The sequence below is a fragment of the Rhipicephalus sanguineus genome, chromosome 10, assembly GCF_013339695.2.
Source record: "Rhipicephalus sanguineus isolate Rsan-2018 chromosome 10, BIME_Rsan_1.4, whole genome shotgun sequence".
NCBI classification, from domain to species: domain Eukaryota; kingdom Metazoa; phylum Arthropoda; class Arachnida; order Ixodida; family Ixodidae; genus Rhipicephalus; species Rhipicephalus sanguineus.
The window spans coordinates 120,777,255-120,794,798 of NC_051185.1; the positions used below are offsets into that span (position 1 = coordinate 120,777,255).

General features: G+C 49.2%; 1 protein-coding gene across 1 annotated transcript in view; it reads right to left on the bottom strand.

Annotated features, from left to right (window-relative positions):
* LOC119372395 (dual specificity protein phosphatase 7-like) overlaps positions 1–12,174 on the bottom strand; it is an 87,228-nt gene extending 75,054 nt beyond the window's left edge. Inside the window, exon 1 of the mRNA XM_037642867.2 lies at positions 11,553–12,174. Coding sequence (XP_037498795.1) covers positions 11,553–11,946 — 394 coding nt within the window. The 5' untranslated portion in view covers positions 11,947–12,174. The remainder of the gene's footprint in view (positions 1–11,552) is intronic.
* Positions 12,175–17,544: the final 5,370 nt, after the last annotated feature.

Sequence of the window (17,544 nt, forward strand, 5' to 3'; positions counted from 1 at the left end):
AACGAGTGTGCACCGCAGTACTGGTTTACTCAACCACGCACAACGGGAACAAATGAACGAAGGCTTGCGGCAACAAGATGAGCGAAGGCAAGTGCATCCGCGTCTTCGGACTCTCCCACTTGAACCGGCTGAGGAGGGGGGGGGGGAACTCCGAAGAAGTCACGGAAGGGGGGTAGCGTACGGATGAAGCACCGCTGCGTAATAGGGAGGGAGGGTCTGGGAAAGGAGGTCATTGACACCGTGGCGCCGGAGCGAGACAGATCGAAACGCAGAAGAGGGAGAGAGGGACACGCCCCTCTTTCTCTCTTCCCTCCGCTGGTGCGAGGCACGAACGAGTGGATACACACACGACGCCGCACGACTCTCCTCCCCAGGGTATCGTGCATGAACCCGACAGAAAAGGAAACCAAAGCACACAACGCTAGAAAGGACGAGAAAATTCGGTGCCGGCTCTCCGGAGAGAAGTGAGCTACGCAGCGCGTAAACAGGCCGGCTCCGCCATGCCGCTTCGGGGACGTACACGCACCGAGAAGTGAAAGCCACAAGCAAATTAAGTCACGCGGGCAAGTGATTCGCGCACGGTGCGTAGGTGAGAGAGAGAGAGGGGGAGAGTAGATCGGCCCGGTGGACGATCGACAACACGCGACGAGCCGTGTAGCCTGAGCGCGGATGAATACACGTACATATCCGGACGCCCTCTGCGCTCAATGCCCTATGGGAGTACTCATATACGGACCCCCGCTGTTGTGTATAGGATATTGCCGATAGAAGCGGCAAGAAGCTTCGCCGAAGGTCCCCCAGGTCGGCCGTCCCGTAATGCCACACTACAGCCTCCGAGAGAATAGGTGAACATCCTGCAGTAGACTTTCCATCAAATGAAATCGTTGGCAAGAGGAGCGTAAGCACCGAAAAAAATCGACAGGGTCCACCAGAAGCCGGTCGGTGGATTATGGGTATGCGGGACGGTAGGAAAGGGCGGCAGCGGTGACGCGGAATTCGTTAAGCAAATAAAATGTTCCGATAAACGCGATTCCAACTCTGGATCTCTACTACTAAAGTCCGACGCACTAATTTAATTGCCCCGTCAGAGGCGCACGCCTTAGCTGTTGGAATAGGACGCCTTTACGCCCAGCGTATACATGCAAGTGCGTGTTCACAACGCCGACGGTTTGCCGTCCGCCTCGTATCGTGCATGCGCCACCTAAGTGCCAGGTCCGCATCACCAGGCTGGTGTCCCCACCAGAACACACCAGACAAGGCAGGCTGGTGTCCCCATCAGAACACAAAAGAATAGGCTGGGGTAACACCGATGCACACCAGAACACACCAAAACCCCTCTGGTGTTTTTCAACAGGGAGTCTACATGAGTTGAACATTGTTTATTTGTTTATTTGCAGGAAAAAAGAATTCCCAGCGCGAGGCAAATACTAAGGGCTAAATAGCCTGACGAGGTCTCGACCTCCTGGGTCAGGTCTTGACTTCCTGCTAGTTGCTCCATACTACGACGGTGTCCCGTCTCTCGACGTAATGCTAAAGCTTTCTTATATACAGTTAATTGACACCGACACCTTGTTGCCCTGATAGAATGTAGTTTTACAGTTTCATGAACCCATACTTCTTTTATTTTGCAGTTTGCAAGCAGCAAGCCGCGCGCAGATGATCGCGCTAAAAGGGCAGTGCCCTCCTTAGATCAATTTCCGAGAAATATGGCCTCGCGATGTAATATCCATATATCATCCCTGTACGGCGTTGATTGGCTAAACCTGTACATTCACAGGATGTAAGGTTCATCCGTTAATGGGAAGCGCCGTTGCAAAGTTGACTCAGCAGAGAAAAATAACAACGCTACAAAAGTAGTGAGCTGCGCAGAACACCGGGAAATTTTCTCCCAAGCTTGCTTATCAGTTTCATCGCTGCTCATTTCGTTTTATATTTTGTTTTAGGTATTCTTACGGGGAGTATTTATTCGACGGTAGCCGGTCAGCGCAGATCAGGCTAGACGGGCCTGAAGGGCAGCTTGGAGTGACTCACATCAACGCCGTTGTGGTGACATACAATATGTTCAAGTGCGCCCAGAAGTAATACCTCTCATTTCCGCGTGCAGTCCTCCGCAATGGCACGATGGTTAGTGTGCTCTACTGGTGACGCGAAAGTCGCGGGTTCGATCCCGGCCTCGGCATTCGCATTTCGATGGAGGCGAAATGTTACAGGTCCGTGTACTGCGGGACGTCTGTGCTCGTAAAGAACACCAGAAGGTCGAAATTATCTGGAGTCTTCCACTACGGCTTTCCTCATAATCATATCGTGGTTTTGGTCCCCGCAGATATTATAATTGTCATTATCGCGCAGACATCGCTGCATTGAAGTTCGTGTTATCGCTTTTTCCGTTATCCCAGCCTTTGCGCATTCCCCCTTTCTTCAAATAAATTCTCTCTCTCTCTCTCTGAACTCGGATCAATGAACCATTCGTCAGCTGCATCCTGTGCTACTGCTGCGCACACGAGCAAGCGAAACCGTTATCTATCGATGCTCGCGCGCCAACAGCCGATATGAATAGGAAACGAGTCACGAATTCAGGGCGTGCGCCTACGTACGTCATCCATTCAGAGCGCTGCCGCTGAGTCATTAAACCGAATAGCTTCATTCTGATGACGCCGTAAACCGGAGCGAAGGAAGGTCACCAAGAACCGGTGCTACTCATAATACGCATCCATTATGTTCGCTCACCTTCGCCGCTCTCGCGTTTGTCTGTATACCTGACCAGGACGGTGCAATAATAATGCCTGGGCTCTTACGATCCAAAACCACGATATGACCACGAGAGACGCCGTAGTGGAGGGCTCCGGACATTTAGACCAACTGGTGTCCCTTTAACGTGCACTGACATCGCACAGTACACGGGCATCTACCATTTCACCACCACCGAAATGCGACTGCCGCGGCCGGGATCGAACCCGTGACCTACGGGTCAGCAGCCGAGCACCGTAACCACTGATCCACCGTGGCGGACGAAGACGGCGCAATCTCAGCATTTCTTTATATATAAATTTATACACATTTATACGGTCGTATTTACACACGCATTACTTTGTATACATCCATACGCATTTTATATGCTGATATGTTCGTGCGTGTGTTAACTGGCAGAGTTTTAACCTTGTATCCTTCAACTCAACAGATGCAATATGGTGTAGTAATTAAAGCAATAATGATCCCAAATTTTATACATAACAATATTTTATACATAACAATGTCCGCCTGTCTAACTCATCTATTTGGAAAAACGGCAAGGCCCGCACATATGAAAGTTCTTGTTAAAATATCTCGCGCAAGAAAAACAAAAATCCCGGTACATCGCAGGCATGCAGGATGAGGCGAAATGTAGTGTAATTCAGAGAAAGGCGATCCCAGCGGCTGTCCTTAAATACAGGAAGGTTGTTCGTCACGTCCTGTCGTAAACTGGAATGCGATAGAGTCGCCATGTTATTCTCCACCAAAGGCGTGGAGACACATTGCGCTCGAAAACGATGGCAGTTAAAGTGACGCGTGGAGCATCCGCCGGATGATGACAGTCGCGGCAGGGAGAGACGAACGTGTGAATGAAAGCGAACGCTTCTTTTCCTCTTTTCAGACGATCAAGTGCCATCGCTGGCTCCTTCCCAAAAACAGCAGCGTCAACTTAAATATGCCAGTGAGCGACCAGGGACGGTTTCCCGAAATATCATTTCGAGTACGCAGCAGCTGGGGTAATCGATCATTCAATTCTGCTTAAAAAGGAATTCGCAATAAAGAAAGAACAAGCGGCAGTGAGGAACGTCAACGAACGCCATTTAAACGAGCTCTGACTCAGGGCCTGTGACGTATGTAACACGTCAATTCTTTTTGCATTAATATAGCGGACGAAAACACGGGCAGCCCCAAATAATTTGCCGTAATATTCCCACAAACCGGGAACCGATTTAACGGAGCATTTTGTTCGTAGGTAACCTCTACCACTCGCCATGGTCAGTGGCAGAGATTACTTACCAACGAAAAGTAATTGGCAGCGTCATTGGACACGGCCACTGGAAGCAGATCTGCCACTCACAGGAGGTCAGTGGCTGACGCTTTCAGTGGCCCGAAACGAAAGTTACGACACCGCAGGCTCAAGTCATCGCACCAGTGCGCCATGACATCACGGAGTATGACGGAGTCCGCTCGGACTTAGTCAGTTCATATTCGCTATATATTGGGTTCTAAAACGAGCCAAAGATTAAAGCTGACGAGATTGATCGTTTCGTCATAACGGCCGGAATATCTCTAAACAGTGACGAACCGGTGTCGACGTCCTATCACCAGATACATGCAACACTTTAGCAGTCTGTACTAACTTACTGATACTTCCTAATTATTTACTTCTGGTGGTTTTCGCGCAAAAACCACCATATATAGTTATGAAGGACATCACAGTGGGGGACTCGGAATTAATTTCGACCACCTGTGGTTCTTTAACGTGACCTTGAATGTCATCGTCATCGAAGTGCGGCCGCCGCGACCGGGATTCGAACACCCGCCCTAGAGCTTAGTAGCGCGACACTTTACGCACTAGGCTACCAGGACGGGTACGGAAATTGGCCTCCTGTTGATATTTAATACGAACAGCTCACGTCGAAGGCAGAGAACGGGCGAGAGCTCGCCACACACTCAATGACACTGTCCGTTATTGGCTGAGGTTCAATTGTGTAGCTCATTTACAGCCTGTTAGCCAAGCCGGACGAAAACACCCGGCTAGGTGGGTTGTCCGAAATACAGGTTCACACTCCAAAAACCGCGGGGGGCGGGGGGGGGGCAGGAACACAGTGTCGCCGAAAACGGTCCGTATGAGCGGCCTCTTCACCGCAAGAAGATCCCGTGCGTGTTGTAAACAAAAACACGCCGCGCTTTTCTTCGTCGCCACGAATAGCCAGGTTTACTCGGGGTGGTATTTATATCCCCTGGGTCGAACGGAAAATATGGGCTAAAAACAAAGCGCGAAAAGCAACAAGCGACAATACGCGGCCGTCTGCTACGCGACGAAAGTGTAGACAATACAGCAGCGACTGTGTTACCACCGTATACCGTTTGACGCTGCGATATAACCATTCCGTGTTGAATGTGCCTTGATCGGAAAACGTTTTAGCTGCGCTAGTACCTCGATTTGTACGGTAACGTGATGAGATTATTCTAGTGGCTAATGTGGGTCGTGCAGATTAAAATAGCGACGAGCGAATCTCGAAGGTACAGTATTTCCCTACTTACGGTACGGTAAACCAGCGACGCTAAAACACTCTAATGTTAAACAGTCGTTTTGGGACGTTAAACCCCAGATATTATATTATTATTAATGTTAAACAGTCGGATAGACTCTGTAAGTTCCTCCTCGGCGATCAACGTTCGGCGGTCTAGTGGTTACGGTGCTCGACTGCTATGAGGTCTCGGGAGCGAATCCCTGCCGCATTTCTACAGAGCCGAAGTGCTAGAAGCCCGTGTACTTCGATTTAGGTTCACGTTACAAAACATCAGATGGTTGAAATTTCTGGACCCTCCATTACGGCGTCCCTCATAATCATATCGTGGTTTTGGGACGCAAAATTATTATTAAAAATATTATCAACATTGTTCCGCATAGAAATTCAAACGCTGCAGCGTCGCTATCCGTAGTTTACCGCACAATTCACCCCGCAACGACCTCACTAGTGAACGACTCATAAAAGGTCGCGGGCAGCGTGACCATTAGGCTGTACGCGTCGCCATGACGCACAGGAGAGTTATTCATCGCCAGCCGAGCGACCTGCGAGACGCTACGCGAAAGAAAAAAGAAATGCAAGCATAACGGCGTCCCAAAATGACTCCCGCGCCGTCTAAATAAAAACGCGACCCCTAGCCCGGACTCCGGGGGTCGCTAGCCGTGGGAAAAAGGGACTGGCAGAACGGTGCCTCCCGTGAGCCTACACGGTACGTGACAGAAAGAAAAAAAAATAGAAACGAGGGCTGTGAATAGAAGGAACGGGAACACGACAGAAGCGATGGGGTTGAAAGAGCTTGCCTTCCTTTTGAAGAGAAGACGAAGCGGGTTTTTTTTTTTTCTTAGCGCTGTGATGCGGCATTTGACGAAGATGCGCCAACTGTATAAACTACTCCGTTTAAATTGTCTAATATGTGGCATCACCACTATAAAGGTGGTTGGTTCATCACAGGCGTGGGGGCATACGGCTCGTACCTCGCTGCTTTATTAACGTCTTTTTATGTTTTTCTGTCAGTTCCGTAAAAACATGAATGGCCAGCGAGATTATGACATTGGCGGTGTGTCGTGTTAATTTCACGTCTTCCCTCGAGCACCTGGCACATGTAAAGGTGGAAAGACGACTCTCTTTTCAACGAAGCAAGACAAAGCATACTATAGCGCACCTGGCATTTCAAAGTCACGGGTGTACGTTCCATTAGGCCCAATCAATCATTAGGTCCTACTGCTAAGTAACCATATATGACGGGATCACTGACCATCTCGCAGATCTCAACCTACGTTGGGCACCGTGAAAACAGTTTACGCAACCATCGGTTACTAAAATAAGCGTATACGTTGCAGCTATCGGAGTACAAAATGTGACCGAACAACATCACCTAACACGATGTACAGCGATTGGGTTACCGCCACTGGTTTAATATGTCTCGAGTTGGGTGTATCCGTGCCGTATGCTTAAGCGCTAAGCCTAAATATATAGTATAATATGCATCTCTACTAATTATTGCCATGGTAGCCCAGAGACTGGGATAACAAATTTCCTTCCAGTAACCTTGCATGGGAGATCACGTGTTGGCGAAACGCGCCAGCGCCTCCCCCACGCGATTTGAGAACGGCGGACGAGTGGTGACGTCGCACTTACTCACGGGCTAGCACTACCAGGAACTGTTAGCACTCGCCACTGGCTAGTGTTGGCCAAAGCGATTACTAGAGTTGGCTACACAATTGTTAATGTTGGCTTCCGATGGGAAAATGTCATCAGATGTTACCATTCCTTTCAAAACAGCGACTTGAGTGGGCTGACGTAGGCTAATATTCGATACCCGTTGTTACAACAGCAACACTGTCACATATATATATATATATATATATATATATATATATATATATTTATATGAAGGAAAACTAGTCACAGCGAAAAACATAACATTTATTCTGAGCTTTCGGCCGGGGACCGGCCGAAATTTCAGAATATATATATATATATATATATATATATATATATATATATATATATATATATATATATATATATATATATATATGTGTGTGTGTGTGTGTGTGTGTGTGTGGTGTGTGTGTGTGTGTGTGTGTGTGTGTGTGTGTGTGTGTGTGTGTAGTGGGGGGAGGGACGCGAACTTTGTGATGTCACATTACTGTTAGCAAAGCATCACATGCAGGCTCTTTCGTTATTCACGCCACGTCGTTATCACATTGAGGCAGGTTGACCGCAACTTGTTTGTCATTAAGGCCGCCATCTTGGAGTACTAGTACGTTCAGAAGCTGAGTGCATGACGTCACGTGCAAGCTGCCTATACATACGTAACAACCCGATTTCCCCCGTATGGAACAACTACAGCGACGACTGCGAAGAAATGAACGGCCGATTTTGGTGCGTCGGCCCGCGCGGTCTCGCTCTTGCAGAGCGCACACGCAAGAAGGAGGCCCTTGCATCGGGGCAGCTAAAAAAACCGGCGCCGCCAGCAGCAAAACGGCGGGGGCAGCGAGCAAGGAGAGAGCGTTCACCCCGATCCAGCGGAGGGAAGGCTGCTGCTGCTTGAATGAGCCCGTCTTTTCCGGCGGCTCAAAACAAAACCACGCAGCGCTTCTTGTTGGCACGGCGAGTGTGGTTGACGGCGGCAGGCGCATCCGACGTGGTTAACGGGAACACACGTTTATAAGACGATAGGCGTAGAACAATATTCGAAAAAATACCGGATGCCCTACCGTACCTTTATTTCTCATGCGAAAGTACGACACTCAGCAAGCGTATGGATAACTTAGCGGCAAAAGCCGTATCCGTAGTCCTACATTTACGAAAGTAGGTACCTCCTTGAAGCTACGTTATGAGACGTTTGCATGTGTGCACTGTTATAAACTGCTAGCAGTACAACCCTACAAATGCGCAACACAACGACTACGCTTACGCCAAGGCGCACTTACAAAGAAGCTCTTTCTGCTGGTAACAATACATAAAAGCCGCTCGTTTGTTTACAAACAGACGTGGCCTCCGAGATTGCCCAGCACACCACGGCAACGAGACGCTGAATCTCGGAGGCAACGGAACCAGAATTCGCAAATACGCTCTCAGAAACAAAAAATATACAAAAACATCACTTTCTTAATACTCTGCTGAGAAGCAACCCACCAATATAGTTTGACAAAACACCCTTTTGCCAGGTCGAAATGTGATAAGTTACGCAGGCTGTCTGCAACAAGCCGCAATTCTTTTACGCGTCGGATATGCGATGACAGGCGTCAACGGACTCCTGACGAGCGAGCTATAGCAGACCGAAACAGCGTTCCACGCGACAGGCAATTGTGGTGGTATAAAGCTGAATGCTTTGTCGACGACGCTGCCGTGCACAGCGAATAAGTGTAACACCTACGGAGACTGTGGACAGCCTTCAACGCGACGTTGGCATAGCCACAAAGAAGGGATGCAAGTGACACATTCGTCGCTCCGGCACTGAATAACGATGACAATAATTGTTGGCGTTTTACGTCCCCGATGTCATTATGAGACGCCCTAGTGGAGGGCTCCGGAAATTTCGACCACCTACGGTTCTTCGACGTGCACCAGAATCTAAGCACACGGGCCCCTAGCATTTTGCCTCCATCGTATAATGCGGCCGGGATTCGATCGCGCGACCTTCGGGCCAGCAGTCGAGCACACTAGACCACTGCGGCGGGTGCCTACGAGTAACTGATAAGAGTATTACAGGTATAATGTGAACCTGCGAGTAATAATATAACGACACATGATGCTTGCCCTGGGCGCATACTTTCTGTGCCAATATATACGAATTAGGAGCGACTGTCAAGCAACATACATAATTTTTTACTTCTTCAACCACGACGTCGTAGACAATTTTGCCTACTTCAAGAACTCGTCAGAATAAACTTGGACGAAGAATGCAGCCCTCCGCGGGATATGATTACTGCCAAAACAAAAGAACGGTGCAGGTATCAGCCGCAATTCCTTTCTCGCATTCTGTAACCCCTCTGAACGCTATCTATATATCTATAGTTTTTCAATTTATAGCAAAAAATGCAATTTTAAAGGAAATTTGGCTAAATTTCAGTAATGTTAGGTCCTTCCGAAGAAGAGTAATAAAAATGTGCCGACAACATCTACATCTGAAAGCACCAATGGAGAACAATTTAACATAAGCTGAAACTACATCGAAATTTATTCGCATGTATGCACTAGATATTGTGCGTGGACACTCTTTTTAGGGGCGAAGCTCCTTAAGGCGGCACCCGTTCGTCCCTCGTCGTGCTCGTAGTAGTGAGTAACAAGTCTTACCCTTTGACCTCCAAGGTGGTGCCGGTGGGAGATTTCTCCTGTGCGTTGTCGAACAATAAAAAATTCGCAACGTGCGCGTTAACTAAAAGCCGAATTCTTCTGTCTCTGTAGAAGTGTAAGTGTTAGCTAAAAGCCGACTTCTTCTGTCTCTCATTCCCATTAGCAGCCATTGTTTACCTCCAAGGTAGTGCCTGGTGAGATTTCTCCTGTGCGTGATTAATCAATAAAAATTTTGTTCAAAACGCCGTTGATTGATGAAATAAACCAACGAAAGACGCCAGATGTTTTGTAAAAACAAAACGAAAGAACGCCAGATGTTTCTAAAGCAAAACGAAAAAGACGCCAGCTGCTTAACGAAAGACGCAAGGTGTTTTCTAAAGCAATGGTTTTCTAAACAATGAAAATTCACAGCGTACATGTAAAATTAAAGTGAGCTGCAAGTCGTCATAACTCATCGAACCTTTAGTATAAACGCGCCCGATCTCACGTCGGTGATGATGTACTGGGCAGAATTCACGGAAGATTCACGGTTTACCGATGAACCTCCGCAGCTTCGCCCACTCATCATCATTCACTCCGTGGATATGCTGTGATTTTTTTCTTTGTTTTTCATGTTTATCACGTGCGAGCGTTTCCTAATAGGCGGATATTTATGCACTACATTATTTAATACGCGTATGTGACGTATTATAATGTGTGTATACCTTGCTTTTTCGTATTCAGCTTCACACAGTGCAATGTTCACAGAGTGATGCTTTTCACCCACCCTCTGAAGGTCGATATAGGCCAACAGGGTGAGGGAAACCCTTGAAAAGTGCAACGTTCGCGAGATTTACGACAAAATTCTGGTGAATTAAGCAGTCGTGGTTTTACTGAAGGGATACGTTCACGGAACGTGCCTCTTGTAGAGCACTGACATAGCCGGGGAGGTTGGGGAGTTTAATCCCCCCCGGCATTTTGCATGTGTACATATTGACGCACACGTACAAACATGAGAGCATAATCCCGGGCTAGTTGGTAATCCATCACTTCAGTACGATTGCGCAACAATAACAAAAAAAAGAGACACGGACAGACCCAGCGGTGTGTCTTTTTCCTCTGTTGTCCACGTCTTTCTCTTTGGTCAATCGTACTTACGTAACGTACAGACACACCCACGAACATGCACAAAGGGTAGTTAACCGCTCCCCAACCCTCAAAGAAAAATTCTAGCTACGCCACTGGTGCAGAGGTAAAATGCCCCGCGGGTTGGGAGTATGCTTCAGCGACCGAGCACCAATCAGGCGGCCGGTAGCTGGCTGAGTGAGTAGGCGCGCTGTTTACAGGGATGCCCTCGATTGCGCTGGACAAGGACGCGGAGTCTCATCCAAGGCCGACCGGCGATTTCATTAATGGAAGCAAAGGAGCGGACTGACGGCGCGTAGAGTGCCTTCGATTCAAGCGCCTCCGACATCGGCGCTCGTTTGGGGCGTCGCCACGAGCGAATGCTGAAGCTGACGCCGTTCTTCCGAACACGCACACGGCGAAGTCAGGGTAGACTTGTAAGACGAATGCACCCTGAAGATGCAATCTCAGAGCTCGCGTGGCCGAGTGAGCCCAGTGGCTTCCACTTGCGCTTATTTGCACGAGTGAACGCTGTTTTAAATCGTGAAAAAAGCACCTAGTCGAGGAAATAAGGGCAAGTGGGAATCACGCACTCCCGTGTTGCGAGTCACATTGAGCGCGAAACCCACCGGCGCAAACACAATAATCAAAGCGGACATCTTTCGTCACGGTGTTTTTCAACTTATGTGTCTCCCAATAGCGGCTGCGCTCATTCATGCGGGAGTACTAACGGGGAATCAATGAAACCATCGAAACGCGAGAACAGCAAAACACGAGCGCTCGTTGCTTCAATTCGCGTGCACCGCTGGGCGAAGCGTCGCTCGACTCGCAAGGACAAAACACACACACGCGCTAGCGAGCGTAGAAAGTTGCGCTCACCTTGCAGGCAGGACACCTGACAGCCATCTTGGCGGAGCCGCTGCACCAGCACTCCGGTGACCTGCGCGTCGGCGTAGCAGCCGTCGCCGTCGTACAGCACGATGGGCAGTTGGCGGTAGCACGCCTCGAAGGCGTCGCGCTGCCGGGCGTCCCTGAGCACGCTGGAGACGCACAACTTGCCGTTGGACAGTCGCCGCAGCACGAGCAGCGACGCGGGAAGGCTGACGCCCAGTGCGCCGCGCAACCGGCACCGCGCGAACTGCTCGGGCGGCCGGCAGTCGAGCAGGAGCAGCTCGGGCGCCGACGACTCGCGAACCCTCGCCGCGACCCAGTCGGGCCCCACGGTCGGGCACGAGCCGCTCATCACGCTCGTCGACAGCTCGCGGGAAGGCATGATGCCGGCAGAGGACGCATGGGCCGGCACTTGAACGTGGAAGTAGGACGCACCACCGACGACACAGCGATGAACCAGGTTTCGGCGCGGAGCGCCGCACGCACACACACACACGCGCGCACGGCAGCGGATGAACAACACACGGGGCTCAAGGCGCCACCGCCATTGCTGCGGGCACTGGTGTTTCTCCGGAGCGCCGGATGCGAGCGTCCACCGAGAGCAGCCGCGGCTTCTGGTGACGACACGACCGTGCCGACCAATGAAAGCCGAGCGCGCGCACGGCGGGCCGCTCGCGCCTTGCCGGAGCGGGCTACGTCACGACTGCGGAAGCGCGGGAAGGAAACAAAAAGAAAAGCGGACGATAGCAGACACACAAGGCTCCGCCCACTTCCCCCGCACAGAAATTCAAGATGGCGCGTGCGGCGCGCGCGTAGGTGGTGCGCGGGCGCAGGGCGCGGCTGCACGGACGTCGTGCCCTGCTTGCTGCCCACGCGTTTTCTTTCCGACCGCGTGCGTGCACCGGCGAGGTACGGCTTTTTGCGCGAGGTCTTCCCTTCTACTTCTCCAAATCCCTCGTTGGGCGGCTGCGACCTGCCCCTCGTTTCTATTTCTTTTTATTTGTCGTAGTTTCCTCCACACCCGTCTTCTTGACTGTCCGGCGAACGAGGACATTCGTGCGGAGGCGTGCGGCGCATGGCCGCCGTCAGGCGGCGCTGCCAATCAATGGAGTGACGCCGACGCCGCGCGAGCCCCGTTTTTTCCCCCTTCTTTTTCGTCAATGAACGCGCGTACGCGAGGAGAAACCATTCAAGGTACACGCTGCGGCATGCCGCTCGCAACGGAGAAAGGGGGTGGGGAAGGCTTCGTCACACATTGAGAGCGCGTTTCGGACACGCACTGACTGGGCTGCCTCGACCCCGAATGGGACGGTCGGCCTGAAAAGAAGAGGGCATAGACCATCGTTCTGCCAGCGTACCGTTTGTTTCGGCCAAACGTTGCGCTAAGGGGCAGCGCCGTTACGCTAGCGAAGCGCCGGCCTCATTCCCGTCGTCGCTGCTACCTTGAATGAGGAAAAAACACGAAAAGAACGCCAAGTCGTCACTCATTCAGTCGAGCGCGGCCGCGCGTCCATTTCATTTTCCTGCACGGGGCCAGAATGGAGTTGCAACGTACGCGCTTCGTCGTGAGTGACCGCGTCTCGTAGTAGTAGTCGTAGTATTACTACGTCGAGGAAAATGGGTGAGGGGGAGAGAGAGTGGAGGGGAGAGAAAGAAAATGACCGAAAGAAAGAAGCGACTTCGTCCGGAGGTCGTTCGGTGCCCGTTGACGTGAGACGCGGTTTCCTTCGAAGTCTCATCCGCACGCAGGCACGACGCTCTTTGAGTGGCCATGACGACGTGCGATGCGGGGAACGGCCGGCCAGACCGTGTGAACCGGAAGTGACACGAAAGCCTGGCGATATGCTTTTGCTTCGAGAACGGCCCTCCCTGTAGGCGTACACGTGACTTCCGGTTTAACGTACGCGCTCCTTGTGCGCGTTCTGCATCGTTAATCCGTGCTTCCTCTGGACGCGCGTCCCATTTCTTGCACTGGCTTAAGGAGCCCGGGCGAAAAAGAAACCACCAACGCGGCATCCGTTCCTGGGTGTGGGAGACGGAACCTAATTGTTTCCGCCACTTGAAACGCGCCGTCGCATTTCGACCGTTGCGACGCCGGTTGCGGCGGTGGCCGGTGACGCGCCTGGCTTATTTTTGGGTGTCACCAACCGTCGTCTTCGTGGCACTTTGTTGTTTGCTCGCTCCTTAAATCTATTTTGTTTGTTTTATTCGGCCTTTGTGCACAGTTTTACCTACGCGAGCAACGAACTTGTGGAAACGGGTGCAGTGAGCTCCTTCTCGCCTGCTCTGGCCTCGTCAGTGAGCCGTTACTGAAACTCCTTATTCGGAGATAATGGTCGCCTCGGCTGTTAGTGTGTCGAGATGGACGTTTTTGTAAACGGTGTCGGGAACATCGTCATGAATAAGCGAGCTGTTCAAAAATCTTATAAAGCTTCTGGCCTTTTCGCCACGGAGCCCCATTTGTAAGATCGACCGAGTGTTTTTATTAGTAGACATACTCTAAGAAATTAACGATAATATGCAGTTGAAATGTGGACTTCTTGACGGAGGAAGAATGAAGGCTGTTTGGGGCACTGTATACAACAAAAGAGTTTTTTTTTCCTCGAAGGCTACCTTCTCCCCAGCCCGTAGCCAGGGGGGGTTCCCGAAATTTTAATGGAGGGGGTGTTTTGCTGTAAATAAATAATGAAAAAAAGGTGTTTTTTTCAAATAGTGAAGACCTTCAGCAAGTGTGGGCCCCACTCCTGAAAAAAATTCCTGGCTCCACGGGCCTGCCGCTCATAATACAAGAAGTTTTACTTGCACCCCGAGAAAATTTTTGCTAAGCGAGAAAATCCTTGCCAGAAATTAGCGAGGGAAGTATGGGCGGCGACACCTGCAAGTTCCCGCATCAACTCACGGTGCCGTCGTAGATTTGATGGTGTCTGTTCGGGCCTACATATTTATTTATTGAAAAAAAAAAAAACTAAATACATTGTGTTTTCAAGGGAGCCGGAAAACTAGCATAGAAAATTCCTACAAATTTGATTTATAAAATGTAGACAAAATACTTTATTTAAACCGAACTGAAGTTCTTGGCGTCACAGAGATATTCCAGTTCCGAAGTTATGGCCTGAATTCTCAAAATGACTCTTATCTTAGGCCTTCATTTTTTCTTCTAACCACGAACATTAAATGATTAACGGCAATAAAGCTATCAAGAGATCAGTATCAGTAGACCTATATACACTGATTTAGTGTTTAAGTTCAGCGTCCCTCGAGGTTTTGCTTAACCGCAGTACCTATAAAAAGCTTCTGAGCTTGAAAATTGCAAGGTTGGCTGAAGAGGTAGTGCGTTCATTACATTAAAGCTTAATGAATGATACAACTTGGCCGAACGCCCCGGATATGCTTATTTCTAGCGCTCTAGAGGCTTGCCTTTGTGGATTAGAGATACTATAGCAAGGAATGAGGCACGCCACTGCCTTCCTACCAGCTTCTATGGCATTCATTCTAATCTAGCCTCATGCGGATGTGGACAAGTTGTGGAGGCTATATACGTGGACTACAGACACTCAAACATGGCCGGTTGGTTTATGGGCCCCTATGACGAACCATTTATGGTAAAACTTAGAAAAAGATTTAGATATCAAAGGCATAATTACAACGACTTAATATGACAATTGTTCAATGAATACGTGTGATATCGTGATCGTGCACACCAATGAGGCAATAGTGTAAAGAAATTATTTCATGTCTGTACACGCCTATCAATACAATTTCAACAATTGTCTTAACCCATATATGCCCAGAGTCTACATATAGGACGCTTCTTTGATGCACTCTAACATCGCTATTTCTTTAGCCGATGAGTAGCGCCACGTACCGCACATCAAGCAGGCCTCATTGAGGCCTGCTGATGTGCTTAGTGAAACTCCTTATTCGGAGATAATGGTCGCCTCGGCTGTTAGTGTGTCGAGATGGATGCTTTTGTAAACGGTGTCGGGAAGATCGTCATGAAGGAGCGAGCTGTTTAAAAAACTTGTAAAGCTTCCTATTATCAGGCCTTTTCGCCACTGAGCCCCATTTGTAAGATCGACTGAGTAGACATACTCTAAATATGTCTACTCAGTAGACATACTTAGAGATTAGTAGACATACTCTAAGAAATCAGCGATAATATGCAATTGAAATGACGACAAAAGCAGGCCTCATTGAGGCCTGCTTGATGTGCTGTGCGTGGCGCTAGTCATCAGCTAAAGAAATAGCGATGTTAGAGTGCATCGAAGAAGCATCCTATATGTAGGACACTGGGCATATATGGGTTAAAGCACGCACAGAATGTAGCATCAACAAGTTATAGGCAAAAGGAAAACGATTAAGCAGCACCAATGCGACACATGCAAGTGTCTGAGTACCATATAGCATGCTTTAAAGCAGCAATGAAGCGCGAATTTATTTATTACGTTATTATAGACACTCTAATTCGCAATATATCCTGTAAAGAGAATGGGTTTGTGCACTAAGACGTTTACTATTAACTGAACATATTTTTCAATATGAACTATACCAGGCTATAATTAGACGTTGTAGCATGTGCGCATGTTCGGGTAAACATAAATTTCTCATATAGCCGGGTTTCGTACCCTGGCCATCAGACTGCGCTATTAACTTGATTATCACACATAAAGACAGTTACTGATGTATTATAAATATTCCTGCGATAAACATCCCTGGTTATATCTTATTTTGACCTTCACATGGATTAATTGTCCTCGTTTCGTATTGCGGAGCTGCGCAATAAAGTTTCCTGTAGAAACCAGTTCCACGGAATGGAATGGAAAAACTTAGTCGTGGTCCTTCGGGGCATGACGCAGCGGGCTGTTCCCATGTCGGGACGACAGGCCTAGCCTCTCCGCCATGACTGTTGTGTGGACTGCGTAAGGCATCATTACGCTCTGTGGCAGCTCCACAGAAGCGCACAAATAATCCTTATTAATGTCTTCAACTGGGACGCCCTCGAGAAATCCTTACACGATTTAGCTCGCACCGTGTACAAAAGGACGAATGTTTTGCCCTTTCACGAAAGCTTCCTGCAGTTCGCGAGAAGTTCGTCCTAGTCCCGCACTCGATCAAACCCGGGACCAACGCCTATCCGGAACGTTAGCTATTCGCCCCGAGATCGGGCTACAGGTGGCAGCACCGTCGCCGCACTAGTGTGGAGAGGCGGCTGGCGGCTTGTATGCAAATGTACACAGCGGCGCTTCGTTGTGGAGGCTTTGAGCTGATTATTGAGAAACAAAACGCGTTGAGTGCAGCCTACTGGTAATGTGTACATTCTCCATTGCCGAAGTGATGCACGTAGCCTACCGAACGTTACTGTTACATGTGAGCGAAGCGCAACTTGTCAATGAACGGTCTGCTCGTCCTCGGCGACAGTCTGCGTTCTTGCACTATATGACGTTCTTGCTGTTTTATTGCTACGAGTTTAGCTTGTGTTCCGCCTACTACGCATTGCTCTTGCTCAACTGTATTTACTTCGAGCTCCTCTGGCAACCGAATAGCACTTGGTGAACTGTGTGCACTAATACGCAACGGTATTTTTCATTACTAGTTATCCATGATATGGAGGACAGTTGGTGATAAATTTCGTCAGAAAAGCTTCGTGGCCGACAGAGCTTTAGCACTATGAATATGTTTCACACGTATACGCGCTCGTTTTTATTCCAGTAACAGTGTAAAAAGGTAGCAGTTCAGCGCAGAGCTTTTTTCGACTGATTACCTGCATGACCGTGATGCAGCAAAGAGGCAGTTAATTTATGGGAAAAAATGCTTTTTTTCAAACCAATGATGTCCACTGCCTTCCATCAATCGATAATAACGCCACACAATAGCAGAAGATAATGTAAAAATAAAAAAAAGATGAATATTTGCGTGAAATTAGCGTGATATGACTGTTAAGGCACACCGTCTGGATTAATTTTTGACCATCTGGGTTCTT